Raw genomic sequence first — 12,681 nt, 5'->3', positions numbered from 1 at the left:
TAGTCATTTCAGTCGAAAGAACGACGTCTAGATGACCATTTTAGAAAACATACTTCCACTTTGAGTTTAACCATAATTTTTGGATATAGTTTCATGTTCATAATAAAAATCATTTTCTCAGAATAACAACTTTTAAATCAAAGTTTATCATAGTTTTTAATTAACTAACCCAAAACAGCCCGCGGTGTTACTACGACGGCGTAAATCCGGTTTTACGGTGTTTTTCGTGTTTCCAGGTTTTAAATCATTAAGTTAGCATATCATATAGATATAGAACATGTGTTTAGTTAATTTTAAAAGTCAAGTTAGAAGGATTAACTTTTGTTTGCGAACAAGTTTAGAATTAACTAAACTATGTTCTAGTGATTACAAGTTTAAACCTTCGAATAAGATAGCTTTATATGTATGAATCGAATGATGTTATGAACATCATTACTACCTTAAGTTCCTTGGATGAACCTACTGGAAAAGAGAAAAATGGATCTAGCTTCAATGGATCCTTGGATGGCTCAAAGTTCTTGAAGCAAAATCATGACACGAAAACAAGTTCAAGTAAGATCATCACTTGAAATAAGATTGTTATAGTTATAGAAATTGAACCAAAGTTTGAATATGATTATTACCTTGTATTAGAATGATAACCTACTGTAAGAAACAAAGATTTCTTGAGGTTGGATGATCACCTTACAAGATTGGAAGTGAGCTAGCAAACTTGAAAGTATTCTTGATTTTATGAAACTAGAACTTTTGGAATTTATGAAGAACACTTAGAACTTGAAGATAGAACTTGAGAGAGTTCAATTAGATGAAGAAAATTGAAGAATGAAAGTGTTTGTAGGTGTTTTTGGTCGTTGGTGTATGGATTAGATATAAAGGATATGTAATTTTGTTTTCATGTAAATAAGTCATGAATGATTACTCATATTTTTGTAATCTTATGAGATATTTCATGCTAGTTGCCAAATGATGGTTCCCACATGTGTTAGGTGACTCACATGGGCTGCTAAGAGCTGATCATTGGAGTGTATATACCAATAGTACATACATCTAAAAGCTGTGTATTGTACGAGTACGAATACGGGTGCATACGAGTAGAATTGTTGATGAAACTGAACGAGAATGTAATTGTAAGCATTTTTGTTAAGTAGAAGTATTTTGATAAGTGTATTGAAGTCTTTCAAAAGTGTATAAATACATATTAAAACACTACATGTATATACATTTTAACTGAGTCGTTAAGTCATCGTTAGTCGTTACATGTAAGTGTTGTTTTGAAACCTTTAGGTTAACGATCTTGTTAAATGTTGTTAACCCAATGTTTATAATAACAAAAGAGATTTTAAATTATTATATTATCATGATATTATGATGTACGAATATCTCTTAATATGATATATATACATTAAATGTCGTTACAACGATAAACGTTACATATATGTCTCGTTTCAAAATCATTAAGTTAGTAGTCTTGTTTTTACATATGTAGTTCATTGTTAATATAATTAATGATATGTTTACTTATCATAATATCATGTTAACTATATATATAACCATATATATGTCATCATATAGTTTTTTTACAAGTTTTAACGTTCGTGAATCACCGGTCAACTTGGGTGGTCAATTGTCTATATGAAACCTATTTCAATTAATCAAGTCTTAACAAGTTTGATTGCTTAACATGTTGGAAACATTTAATCATGTAAACATCAATCTCAATTAATATATATAAACATGGAAAAGTTCGGGTCACTACACGTATACACTGGGTCGTGGATTGATTCAAGATAATATTTATCGATTTATTTCTGTACATCTAACTGTGGACAACTAGTTGTAGGTTACTAACGAGGACAGCTGACTTAATAAACTTAAAACATCAAAATATATTAAAAGTGTTGTAAATATATTTTGAACATACTTTGATATATATGTATATATTGTTATAGGTTCGTGAATCAACCAGTGGCCAAGTCTTACTTCCCGACGAAGTAAAAATCTGTGAAAGTGAGTTATAGTCCCACTTTTAAAATCTAATATTTTTGGGATGAGAATACATGCAGGTTTTATAAATGATTTACAAAATAGACACAAGTACGTGAAACTACATTCTATGGTTGAATTATCGAAATCGAATATGCCCCTTTTTATTAAGTCTGGTAATCTAAGAATTAGGGAACAGACACCCTAATTGACGCGAATCCTAAAGATAGATCTATTGGGCCTAACAAACCCCATCCAAAGTACCGGATGCTTTAGTACTTCGAAATTTATATCATATCCGAAGGGTGTCCCGGAATGATGGGGATATTCTTATATATGCATCTTGTTAATGTCGGTTACCAGGTGTTCACCATATGAATGATTTTTATCTCTATGTATGGGATGTGTATTGAAATATGAAATCTTGTGGTCTATTGTTACGATTTGATATATATAGGTTAAACCTATAACTCACCAACATTTTTGTTGACGTTTAAAGTATGTTTATTCTCAGGTGAATATTAAGAGCTTCCGCTGTTGCATACTAAAATAAGGACAAGATTTGGAGTCCATGTTTGTATGATATTGTGTAAAAACTGCATTCAAGAAACTGATTTCGATGTAACATATTTGTATTGTAAACCATTATGTAATGGTCGTGTGTAAACAGGATATTTTAGATTATCATTATTTGCTAATCTACGTAAAGCTTTTTAAACCTTTATTTATGAAATAAAGGTTATGGTTTGTTTTAAAAATGAATGCAGTCTTTGAAAAACGTCTCATATAGAGGTCAAAACCTCGCAACGAAATCAATTAATATGGAACGTTTTTAATCAATAAGAACGGGACATTTCAAATGCACAGTATCATATACTCCACACTTTGTTACTTTTTCAAATTATAGTATATGTATCTATTTACATATAATTGTTCGCGAATCATTGAGAACAATCGAAGGGTAATTGAATAGTTCAAAATTTTGAGATTCAACTTCATAGACTTTGCTTATCGTGTCGGAAACGTTAAAGATTAAGTTTAAATTTGGTCAAAAATTTCCGGGTCATCACAACATGATATTATGATAAGTAAGTATCTCATTATATATTTTAACAATGAGTTATATACATAAAATTGAGTTTATTGAATTAAGAAACTCGAAACGATATATATAACGATTATCGTTATAATAACGTCTTACTAAATACATATGAATCATATTAAGATATTGATACACTACGTTTAATCATGATAAATGATAGGTAAACATGTCATTAAGTGTATTAACAATGAACTACATATGTAAAAACAAGACTACTAACTTAATGATTTCGAAACGAGACATATATGTAACGATTATCGTTGTAACAACATTTAACTGTATATATATCATACTAAGATATATTAATATATCATAATATCATGATAATGCAATAATTTAACATCTCATTAGATATAATAAACATTGGGTTAACAACATTTAACATGATCGTTAACTTAAAGGTTTCAAATCAACATTTACATGTAACGACTAACGATGATTTAACGACTCAGTTAAAATATATATACATGTAGTGTTTTAATATGTATTCATACACTTTTGAAAGACTTCAAGACACTTATCAAAATACTTCTAATTAACAAAAATGCTTACAATTACATCCTCGTTCAGTTTCATCAACAATTCTACTCGTATGCACCCGTATTCGTACTCGTACAATACACAGCTTTTAGATGTATGTACTATTGGTATATACACTCCAATTATTAGCTCTTAGTAGCCCATGTGAGTCACCTAACATATGTGGGAACCATCATTTGGCAACTAGCATGAAATATCTCATAAAATTACAAAAATATTAGTAATCATTCATGACTTATCTACATGTAAATAAAATTACACATCCTTTATATCTAATCCATATACCAACGACCAAAAACACCTACAAACACTTTCATTCTTCAATTTTCTTCATCTAATTGATCTCTCTCAAGTTCTATCTTCAAGTTCTAAGTGTTCTTCATAAATTCTATAAGCTCTAGTTTCATAAAATCAAGAATACTTCCAAGTTTGCTAGCTTACTTCCAATCTTGTAAAGTGATCATCCAACCTCAAAAAATCTTTCTTATTTACAGTAAGATATCTTTCTAATATAAGGTAATACTCATATTCAAACTTTGATTCAATTTCTATAACTATAACAATCTTATTTCGAGTGGAAATCTTACTTGAACTTGTTTTCGTGTCATGATTCTGCTTCAAGAACTTTCAAGCCATCCAAGGATTATTTGAAGCTAGATCTATTTTTCTCATTTCCAGTAGGTTTATCCACAAAACCTGAGGTAGTAATGATGTTCATAACATCATTCGATTCATATATATAAAACTACCTTATTCGAATGTTTAAACTTGAAATCACTAGAACATAGTTTAGTTAATTCTAAACTTGTTCGCAAACAAAAGTTAATCCTTCTAACTTGACTTTTAAAATCAACTAAACACATGTTTTATATCTATATGATATGCTAACTTAATGATTTAAAACCTGGAAACACGAAAAACACCGTAAAACCGGACATACGCCGTCGTAGTAACACCGCGGGCTGTTTTGTGTTTGATAATTAAAAACTATGATAAACTCTGATTTAAAAGTTATTCTTCTGAAAAAATGTTTTTTCTTATGAACATGAAACTATATCCAAAAATCATGGTTAAACTCAAAGTGGAAGTATGTTTTTCAAAATGGTCATCAAGACGTCGTTCTTTCGACTGAAATGACTACCTCTTACAAAAATGACTTGTAACTTATATTTCCGACTATAAACCTATACTTTTTCTGTTTAGATTCAGAAAATAGAGTTCAATATGAAACCATAGCAATTTGATTCACTCAAAACGGATTTAAAACGAAGAAGTTATGGGTAAAACAAGATTGGATATTTTTGATTGTTGTAGCTACGGGAAATATTGTAACAATTCTATACAAATCATATCATAGCTAACTTATATTGTATTATACATGTATTCTAATATATTATGTAATCTTGGGATACCATAGACACGTATGCAAATGTTTTGACATATCATATCTACCCATGTATATATATTATTTGGAACAACCATAGGCACTCTATATGCAGTAATGTTGGAGTTAGCTATACAGGGTTGAGGTTGATTCCAAAAATATATATACTTTGAGTTGTGATCTAGCCTGAGACGTGTATACACTGGGTCGTGGATTGATTCAAGATAATATATATCAATTTATTTCTGTACATCTAACTATGGAAAACTAGTTGAAGGTTACTAACGAGGACAGCTGACTTAATAAACTTAAAACATCAATATGTATTAAAAATGTTGTAAATATATTTTGAACATACTTTGATATATATATATGTATATATTTGTTATAGGTTCGTGAATTGACCAGTGGCCAAGTCTTACTCCCGACGAAGTAAAAATCTGTGAAAGTGAGTTATAGTCCCACTTTTAAAATCTAATATTTTGGGATGAGAATACATGCAGTTTTATAAATGTTTTACGAAATAGACACAAGTAAATGAAACTACATTATATGGGTGAATGATCGAAGCCGAATATGCCCCTTTTGATTGGTAGCCTAAGAATTAGTAAACCGATCTACTAATTGACGCGAATCCTAAAGATAGATCTATTGGGCCTAACGAACCCCATCCAAAGTACAGGATACTTTAGTACTTCGGATTCGTTTTTATCATGTCCGAAGGATTTTCCAGAATGATAGGGGATATTCTTATATGCATCTTGTTAATGTCGGTTACCAGGTGTTCACCATATGAATGATTTTTATCTCTATGTATGGGATGTATATTGAAATATGAAATCTTGTGGTCTATTATTATGATTTGATAATATATAGGTTAAACCTATAACTCACCAACATTTTTGTTGACGTTTTAAGCATGTTTATTCTCAGGTGATTATTAAGAGCTTCCGCTGTTGCATACTAAAATAAGGACAAGATTTGGAGTCCATGCTTGTATGATATTATGTAAAAACTGCATTCAAGAAACTTATTTTTGATGTAATATATTCTTATTGTAAACCATTATGTAATGGTCGTGTGTAAACGGTATATTTTAGATTATCATTATTTGATAATCTACATAATGCTTTTTAAACCTTTATAGATAAAATAAAGGTTATGGTTGTTTTAAAAAAGAATGCAGTCTTTGAAAAACGTCTCATATAGAGGTCAAAACCTCGCGACGAAATCAATTAATATGGAACGTTTATAATAAATATGAACGGGACATTTCAAAAGAGCTTGTCTACTCGATAGTGAGGATGAAGATTATGGCTATTAATTGGAAGAATACCAAGAACGTTCAAGCGATGGAAAAAGATTGGAAAATTCCTTAATTGTTTGTTTAGTCGTTCTTTGCTTGGTGTGTGATTTTGGTTAGTTTTCTTGGCTCATTGGCTCAAGAGGCTTGTCTCTAGAGTTGTTCTGGTACGTCTCTGTAAATTTTTGATAATAATATATTTACCGGGTGAATACTAATGGTACGCATAGCGCATCACACGTGCACACGCATGCACGACAGAACTCCAGCAAGTATTTGAGCGCAAGTAAAATTGCGCTGAATATATCTGGCGCAAGATGCGCGAAATAGAGGAAAAGACAAGGGCAGATGCACGCCATGGTCCCCACAACATCAATAAGTACATACAGCTGACATAAAGTACCTAGTACTGTTCTCTGGTCCCCCTTTTCAATGGACAGACCTGTACAGACAGGACAAGGGCGACGAGGCAATACGTGGCACCAATAAGCAAAAATACACCGTAGGTATAAATTGGGGATCCGAATCATAAATCATGTATCATCATTCATTGGGATTCACACCTATACTATTTTTAGTATCAAGGTACGACGAACGGAATCCTCTGCGCTACTCTTATAGCGCAATACCTACCCGTGTTACCAGATTCACAGCGCATCACCTCATCTATTCATGGCCAACAGGTATCGTTCCACGAACATAAATCCTAGGACCCGTCCCGAGCCATCAATAATCGGCTATCCCGTCGATGGTGGGTCGACGTTTAACCACCCCTATCGAGATCCTCATTTCGCAAGGGGTTAGTCACGGCACACCCGGACCAGAGAGTTAAACTCGAATGACCCTTAAATCCCCTTTTATTGTTGTCAAGCATGGACCGAACCGACACTTCTATTATATGTTTGATCAAAAAAATAGTATGCATCAGAGTGGTGGTCGCCGCAACACGCGTCAATGTCTACAAATTTATATTACCGTATTTGAATAATTCAATACAAAGGAAATTAAAACACATATTTTTATTTTTTTTAAATGTAAAAATGATCTAATACTCCGTGCTCCGTGTTTTGCTTCACTTTGACGTCAAAAGTGGAAGTGGATAACAACTGTGAAGCTAAAATTACTGTAATACCCTTAAAGTACAACAAACACTTGTATTACACCTGTTTGGTTGCGTATATATCCCGCACGCTTGTATATCTATCATTGTTTTCATCCCCAATTTACCAAATCTCATATATCTCGATCGATTTTAATTCAATCCATTTCTTCAATTCAATCAGCTTTTTCATCAATTTTAATCAGGTAACATTTTCGTATTCTAATTTTGATTCTGTTAAATTCGTTTCGATAACCGTTTTTTCTACAGGATCGTTACAATTGATGACGTAATATAACCCTAACGATTTATTAATTTTTTTTAATTACGTTGATATGATAATTTCTTTTGAAGCTGTTTTGTAGATCAAATCATCAATTAAGATGATTAAATACTATTTGTGTTTTTTTGTTGCTGATGTTTCAGTTTTTTGATATGTTAATTTTTTAATTGTGTGTATTTGTTGTTATTTGGTAATATATAATACAACTATTTGTTGAAATTGACTAATTAACATAAAAGCTTAATGCTTTTTTATGGAATTATTAGGGCTTATAAAAAAAGCTGATAATTTGATTTCTGTAATTGCAATATGCAGTATTGTTAATGACATTTTATTAATGAAGGTGTGGTTTTATTGGAGCTGCTAATGGGATCTAGCTGATTAAAATATTTTGTTGATAATTTGGTCAATGATGTTATTGATTAATATGCTCATTAATGCATTATTAGTGTTGATTATTGACATTTGATGAATAGTTTTTGATCAAAACATGTTCTTTAAGATGCATGTTATATCAAATGACATATTTGGCAAATTAGTTTTTTTGTTGTTGAACATATCGAGAAACTCATTTGGTGTCGTAAAGCTAGATCATCATCATCACTGCATTAGACTGTTTCTTAAGTTTGTTAAAAAAGTTTTTGGCACGACTGTAGTTTTTTATTGTTTTAATTAATCTAAGAAGCTTTATGTTGTGATAGTAAGTGAAAAGAAGAATAATCTTCTTGTAACCACACAAAGTTTACACCGCAAACGGATGTTTTGTGTCTGAGTCTTCAAGTGGTTATTTGTAGTTTTTGGCAGTATGATACATAGTTACAACTTTTTCATGATGCGTTTTAAAGTTGCGTTGTATTATTTATATAATACAGTAAATTATTTGTATCTGTTAGGTGTTTTGTTTTCTGAAGGACAAAGAAGACTATTTGCTTGTTTGTTCTTTGCCTTCAATCGTAGTACTCAACTTTTCATGTCTGAAATCGACCTCCAGATTCCAACTGCCTTCGGTATGTATGATCTGTCTCTTTCTAATATGTAGTGCTTCTCTTCATCTGTTTGTGTCTCTTCATACATATGCACTTCAATATCAAAATGTTTAATACAAAATGCCGATTGTAGTAGTTGAATAATAACTTTTGGGTGGTGGTCTCACTCTTAAGTTGTTGTTTGTTTTTCAGTCTGCAGATCTTATTATGTCTTATGTCTACGGGCCCGCAAATGTTTTTATTGCAGTGTTTGTTTTTCGAAGACATAAGATAAGATAATGTCTTATTTTGTCTCCAAACTTGCATGCTTAGAAATATGCTTCTACGTGCTGCAAACATGATTAAATTATTTTGCAGACATAAAAACAAACAATCTTCACGAACAGTCTTCACAGACCTTTAGGCCACATCTTCTTTACAAACATGGTCCGTAGATCTTCAGACAAAAACATCTAAAAAACAAACAACACCCAAGAAATCAAAGATGATTTTATTAGAATACTCAAATTATTTCAATACAGTGATGGAATAAAACCTATAAAAAAAAGATGGAGTTTCAGCAATTAATGAATGACACACTCTTCACACGGTACAAGTGTTTCTTGCAATATTTTAACTGATATTGCTGAACGTTGTAGGTGGCTGAACACTCTTTACATTAAATCTTAGAATAACCTCAAATGACATGAATTAATATGGTAAATGTAATTTGAACATTAGAAGCTTTATATCTTAAGAACAAAACTTATTTTGATGTGTTCGGTCTTATATTCAAATTTCTCTTTTCATATGTTGAGTCAATTATGGTTCTTAAACATATTTATATCTAATGAATTTAGTGTATTCCCTTATGTATTATGGTAATTGACAGATCCATTCGCTGAGGCAAATGCTGAGGACTCGGGTGCTGGGTCAACAAAAGAATACGTTCATATACGTATACAGCAACGTAATGGTAGGAAAAGCCTGACGACTGTTCAAGGTTTGAAAAAAGAGTTCAGCTACAATAAAATACTCAAGGACCTTAAAAAAGAATTTTGCTGTAATGGTACTGTTGTTCAAGATCCAGAACTCGGTCAAGTAAGCATTATTTTTACGCTTCTGTCATATTTTAAAGTTTAAAGTTTATATATATTACTCTTCTATTATATTAGCAGGATCATGAATCTCAATCTGAGGTGTTATTTTAGCAACTTTATGATTCATAATGTGCTAAAGTCATTTTGATTAAAGTCATTTTGATTACTGTTCATTTGAACATGATGGATGTGTAAGCCAAAATGGAATGTTATTCAGGTCTATTTTTATAAAGTAATGGCCAGAAACATTATAGAACCGAATCTTCTTATCATGTTTTTTTTTTTTTTTTTTTTTTTTTTTTTTTTTTTGGTGGATTATCATCTCCTTTAAAAAACATTGTGGTAATTAGTTTACTAGATGGATATAATATCTCTTGTAAACGATAAAAAATGGAAAAATGACCGAAGAATTTATCTATGCTAAAATATACGCTATTATAAACAGTAATCGAGTTATTGATGGTTGTACACTTGTACTGGATGCATGTTTAGTTGTACTGGTAAATACGTCTTGCTAATGAATTGGTGCTGATAATGCAGGTCATCCAACTTCAAGGTGATCAGAGGAAAAATGTCTCAACATTCCTTGTTCAAGTAAGGATTATTCCTATTCATCACACACTGCTAGTGTAGTTTGTAGAGGTGGTAATACGGGCGGGTTGGGTAGTTGTTCAGCACCGGCCAACTTTTATTTGTTTGACAAAAGAACTTTTTGTACATTTATATTTAAAATTTAATCTATTAATTATGGTTAGGAACACATTATTTTTCATTACTAATGGTCTTCTAATCTATGTATACAGCAATTGTTGTTCAGATAACAGTGTGGGCGACGTTAAAAATGTTTTCCCATTTCCCTTCTAGTTATCCTTTTATTTTTGGTAAACAAAATCTTCAAATTTAACCAGAACCCTTTCGCAGATTGTGCTTTTAATTGTGGTATTTATCTCTTATTAAACAGGCTGGCATTGTGAAGAAGGATCGCATTAAAATTCATGGTTTTTAAATGGTGTTTGCTTTGATTGTGTTACCGTTGCAATTTCTGCTGTATTTCAGTGACGTTCTGCTTCTCGTTGCTTCTTTTTTTCCGTTTCATATTCGTTAAAAGTTTGTCGTACGATTGATCTTGTTGATCCTTATGCTTGAACTCATGGTGATTAATCATAAATTGTTTGTGTTTTTCAAGTCTGATTATTTTCTTCGCATAAGTTTTTTCTTATCAGCGTTGTTTTCAAAATCTAGCACATCTTTAAGGTGAAAAATATACTTATATGCGTATATACTTATATGCATATGTTTCAGTAACGTTGACATATATGAATGCCAATATAACGAACGTACATATGAAATTTTAAACATGTACGTACATAGAAAAGGCATGGTGTGAAAGCTTATTATGTATTATGTCTGTGTGTCCGCAGACGGTCTTTGTCTGCAGACGACGTTTTTAATGTAGACTGTTTTTTATTTTCTTAAAAAATAAAAACATCAGATAAAATAATGTCTCATTTTATCTTCGCGAACTTTGAAATATGCTTCTAAAGGCTGAATATAGTATTTAAGTTATTTTTTTTGGGTAAAGACTATTAAGTTATTTTGCGGATATAAAATCAGTTTTCGGACATCTCTTTACAAACATGGTTCACAAATTTCTAGAGAAAAATATCTTAAAAGACAATCTGATGTTTGTTTGGTGATTAGTAGACTAGCTGGATCTATAGTTTTGGTCCTAAATGAGGTGGTCTGGTGTCTGTTATAACCATACTCTGTTGAAATTATAAGTTTAATGTGTTACTGCTAGGCATAGTTGGGATGTAATCCTGATAATTGCCATTTAGGTCCCATTTGTGGCCACAGTACTTGTGTTTGTTGAGCCTATGACTATTTGTGCTTCCTTATAAAAAAGGCTTGTTGGCTGACTTTCTTAGACATACATTCTTCGTATAATTTATACAAAAAGAAATTTATACGATGAATAAAAACAATAAAAATTGAATCAAATGTTATACTGATTAGAGAGTTCATCTTTTTATTGAAATGTTTTAATTTTAATAATATAAATACTGGCTTTGTTTAATACTCTCATTTTTCACCATTGTCGAATTAGATTTGACGGGGGATTTAATTTAAAATATAAAATATAACTACTGGTTTTCGTTGCATCGGGCCTCGAAAGATTCATTGGAATTTCTCGTGTTTCTCCTTCAACTTGCTCTGCGACGATTATCTAATGAAGCTCTTGGTGCAAGAAGACGCAGTTGCTGGTTATTCATCGAGTAATTTGATTGTTTTGATCATAAGATCTATTTAAAAGAGACTAGGCAATGTCTGTTGCACTTATAACTCAATCAATCATCGAATCGTTATTATTTCTTAAATTTCAATTTTTAGTAAAAAAAAAAAAAGAAATCGCTTGTATCTTTGAATCTTCAAAATGACACAACTAATACACAAAGCTCAATTTTTACCACTAGAGCACACTCAAAGATCTAAACTCTTTCTTGAACAACGAAGGTTCCTTTCTTACCATATGAAATACACCGCCGCAGCAAACAATAATTTTTAGGAAATACCTGCAGCAGTCCTCTTTGCAGGCCATGTACATGCACTAGCCACAAACTCTCCCCATGAATCACCCATAACCTGAACCAACATGTTACGTCTCACAAGACGCCATACCTTAGCTGCATATGGACAAGCAAAAAATAAATGTCCATGGGAATCAGGCCCCATTCGGCAAAGAGAGCACAACAAAGCTGGCCCACTACGCATATCCCACGCACTTAGCTTATCTTGGGTTTTGAGGCGCTCACCCATGAGTAACCAAACAATGAACGCGTGTCGAGGAATTAAACATTTGAAAATAACCAAAATTTATATTTTATTTTTCATATTTAAACATAATTTTGTAGATCATACAAG

General features: G+C 31.6%; 1 protein-coding gene across 1 annotated transcript; it reads left to right on the top strand.

The window, feature by feature from the left end:
- The first annotated feature begins 7,494 nt into the window (after positions 1-7,494).
- On the top strand, positions 7,495-10,944 carry LOC139876451 (protein translation factor SUI1 homolog 1-like). Its single transcript, XM_071863769.1, has 5 exons — positions 7,495-7,617; positions 8,588-8,701; positions 9,552-9,760; positions 10,300-10,353; positions 10,721-10,944. The coding sequence occupies exons 2-5, from the start codon at positions 8,665-8,667 to the stop codon at positions 10,763-10,765; spliced, it is 345 nt and encodes a 114-aa protein (XP_071719870.1). The 5' UTR covers positions 7,495-7,617; positions 8,588-8,664; the 3' UTR covers positions 10,766-10,944.
- The last annotated feature ends 1,737 nt before the right edge of the window (positions 10,945-12,681 follow it).

The sequence above is a fragment of the Rutidosis leptorrhynchoides genome, chromosome 11 (assembly GCF_046630445.1).
Source record: "Rutidosis leptorrhynchoides isolate AG116_Rl617_1_P2 chromosome 11, CSIRO_AGI_Rlap_v1, whole genome shotgun sequence".
NCBI lineage: Eukaryota > Viridiplantae > Streptophyta > Magnoliopsida > Asterales > Asteraceae > Rutidosis > Rutidosis leptorrhynchoides.
The sequence above is the reverse complement of the archived record's forward strand: the minus strand, read 5'-3'. Positions and strand labels throughout refer to the sequence as shown.

Coding starts and splice junctions, on each gene's coding strand:
- LOC139876451 (XM_071863769.1), top strand. CDS start 8,665: ATGTCTGAAATCGACCTCCAGATTCCAACTGCCTTCG. Junction 8,702..9,551: donor CCAGATTCCAACTGCCTTCG/GTATGTATGATC, acceptor GGTAATTGACAG/ATCCATTCGCTGAGGCAAAT. Junction 10,354..10,720: donor TCTCAACATTCCTTGTTCAA/GTAAGGATTATT, acceptor CTTATTAAACAG/GCTGGCATTGTGAAGAAGGA.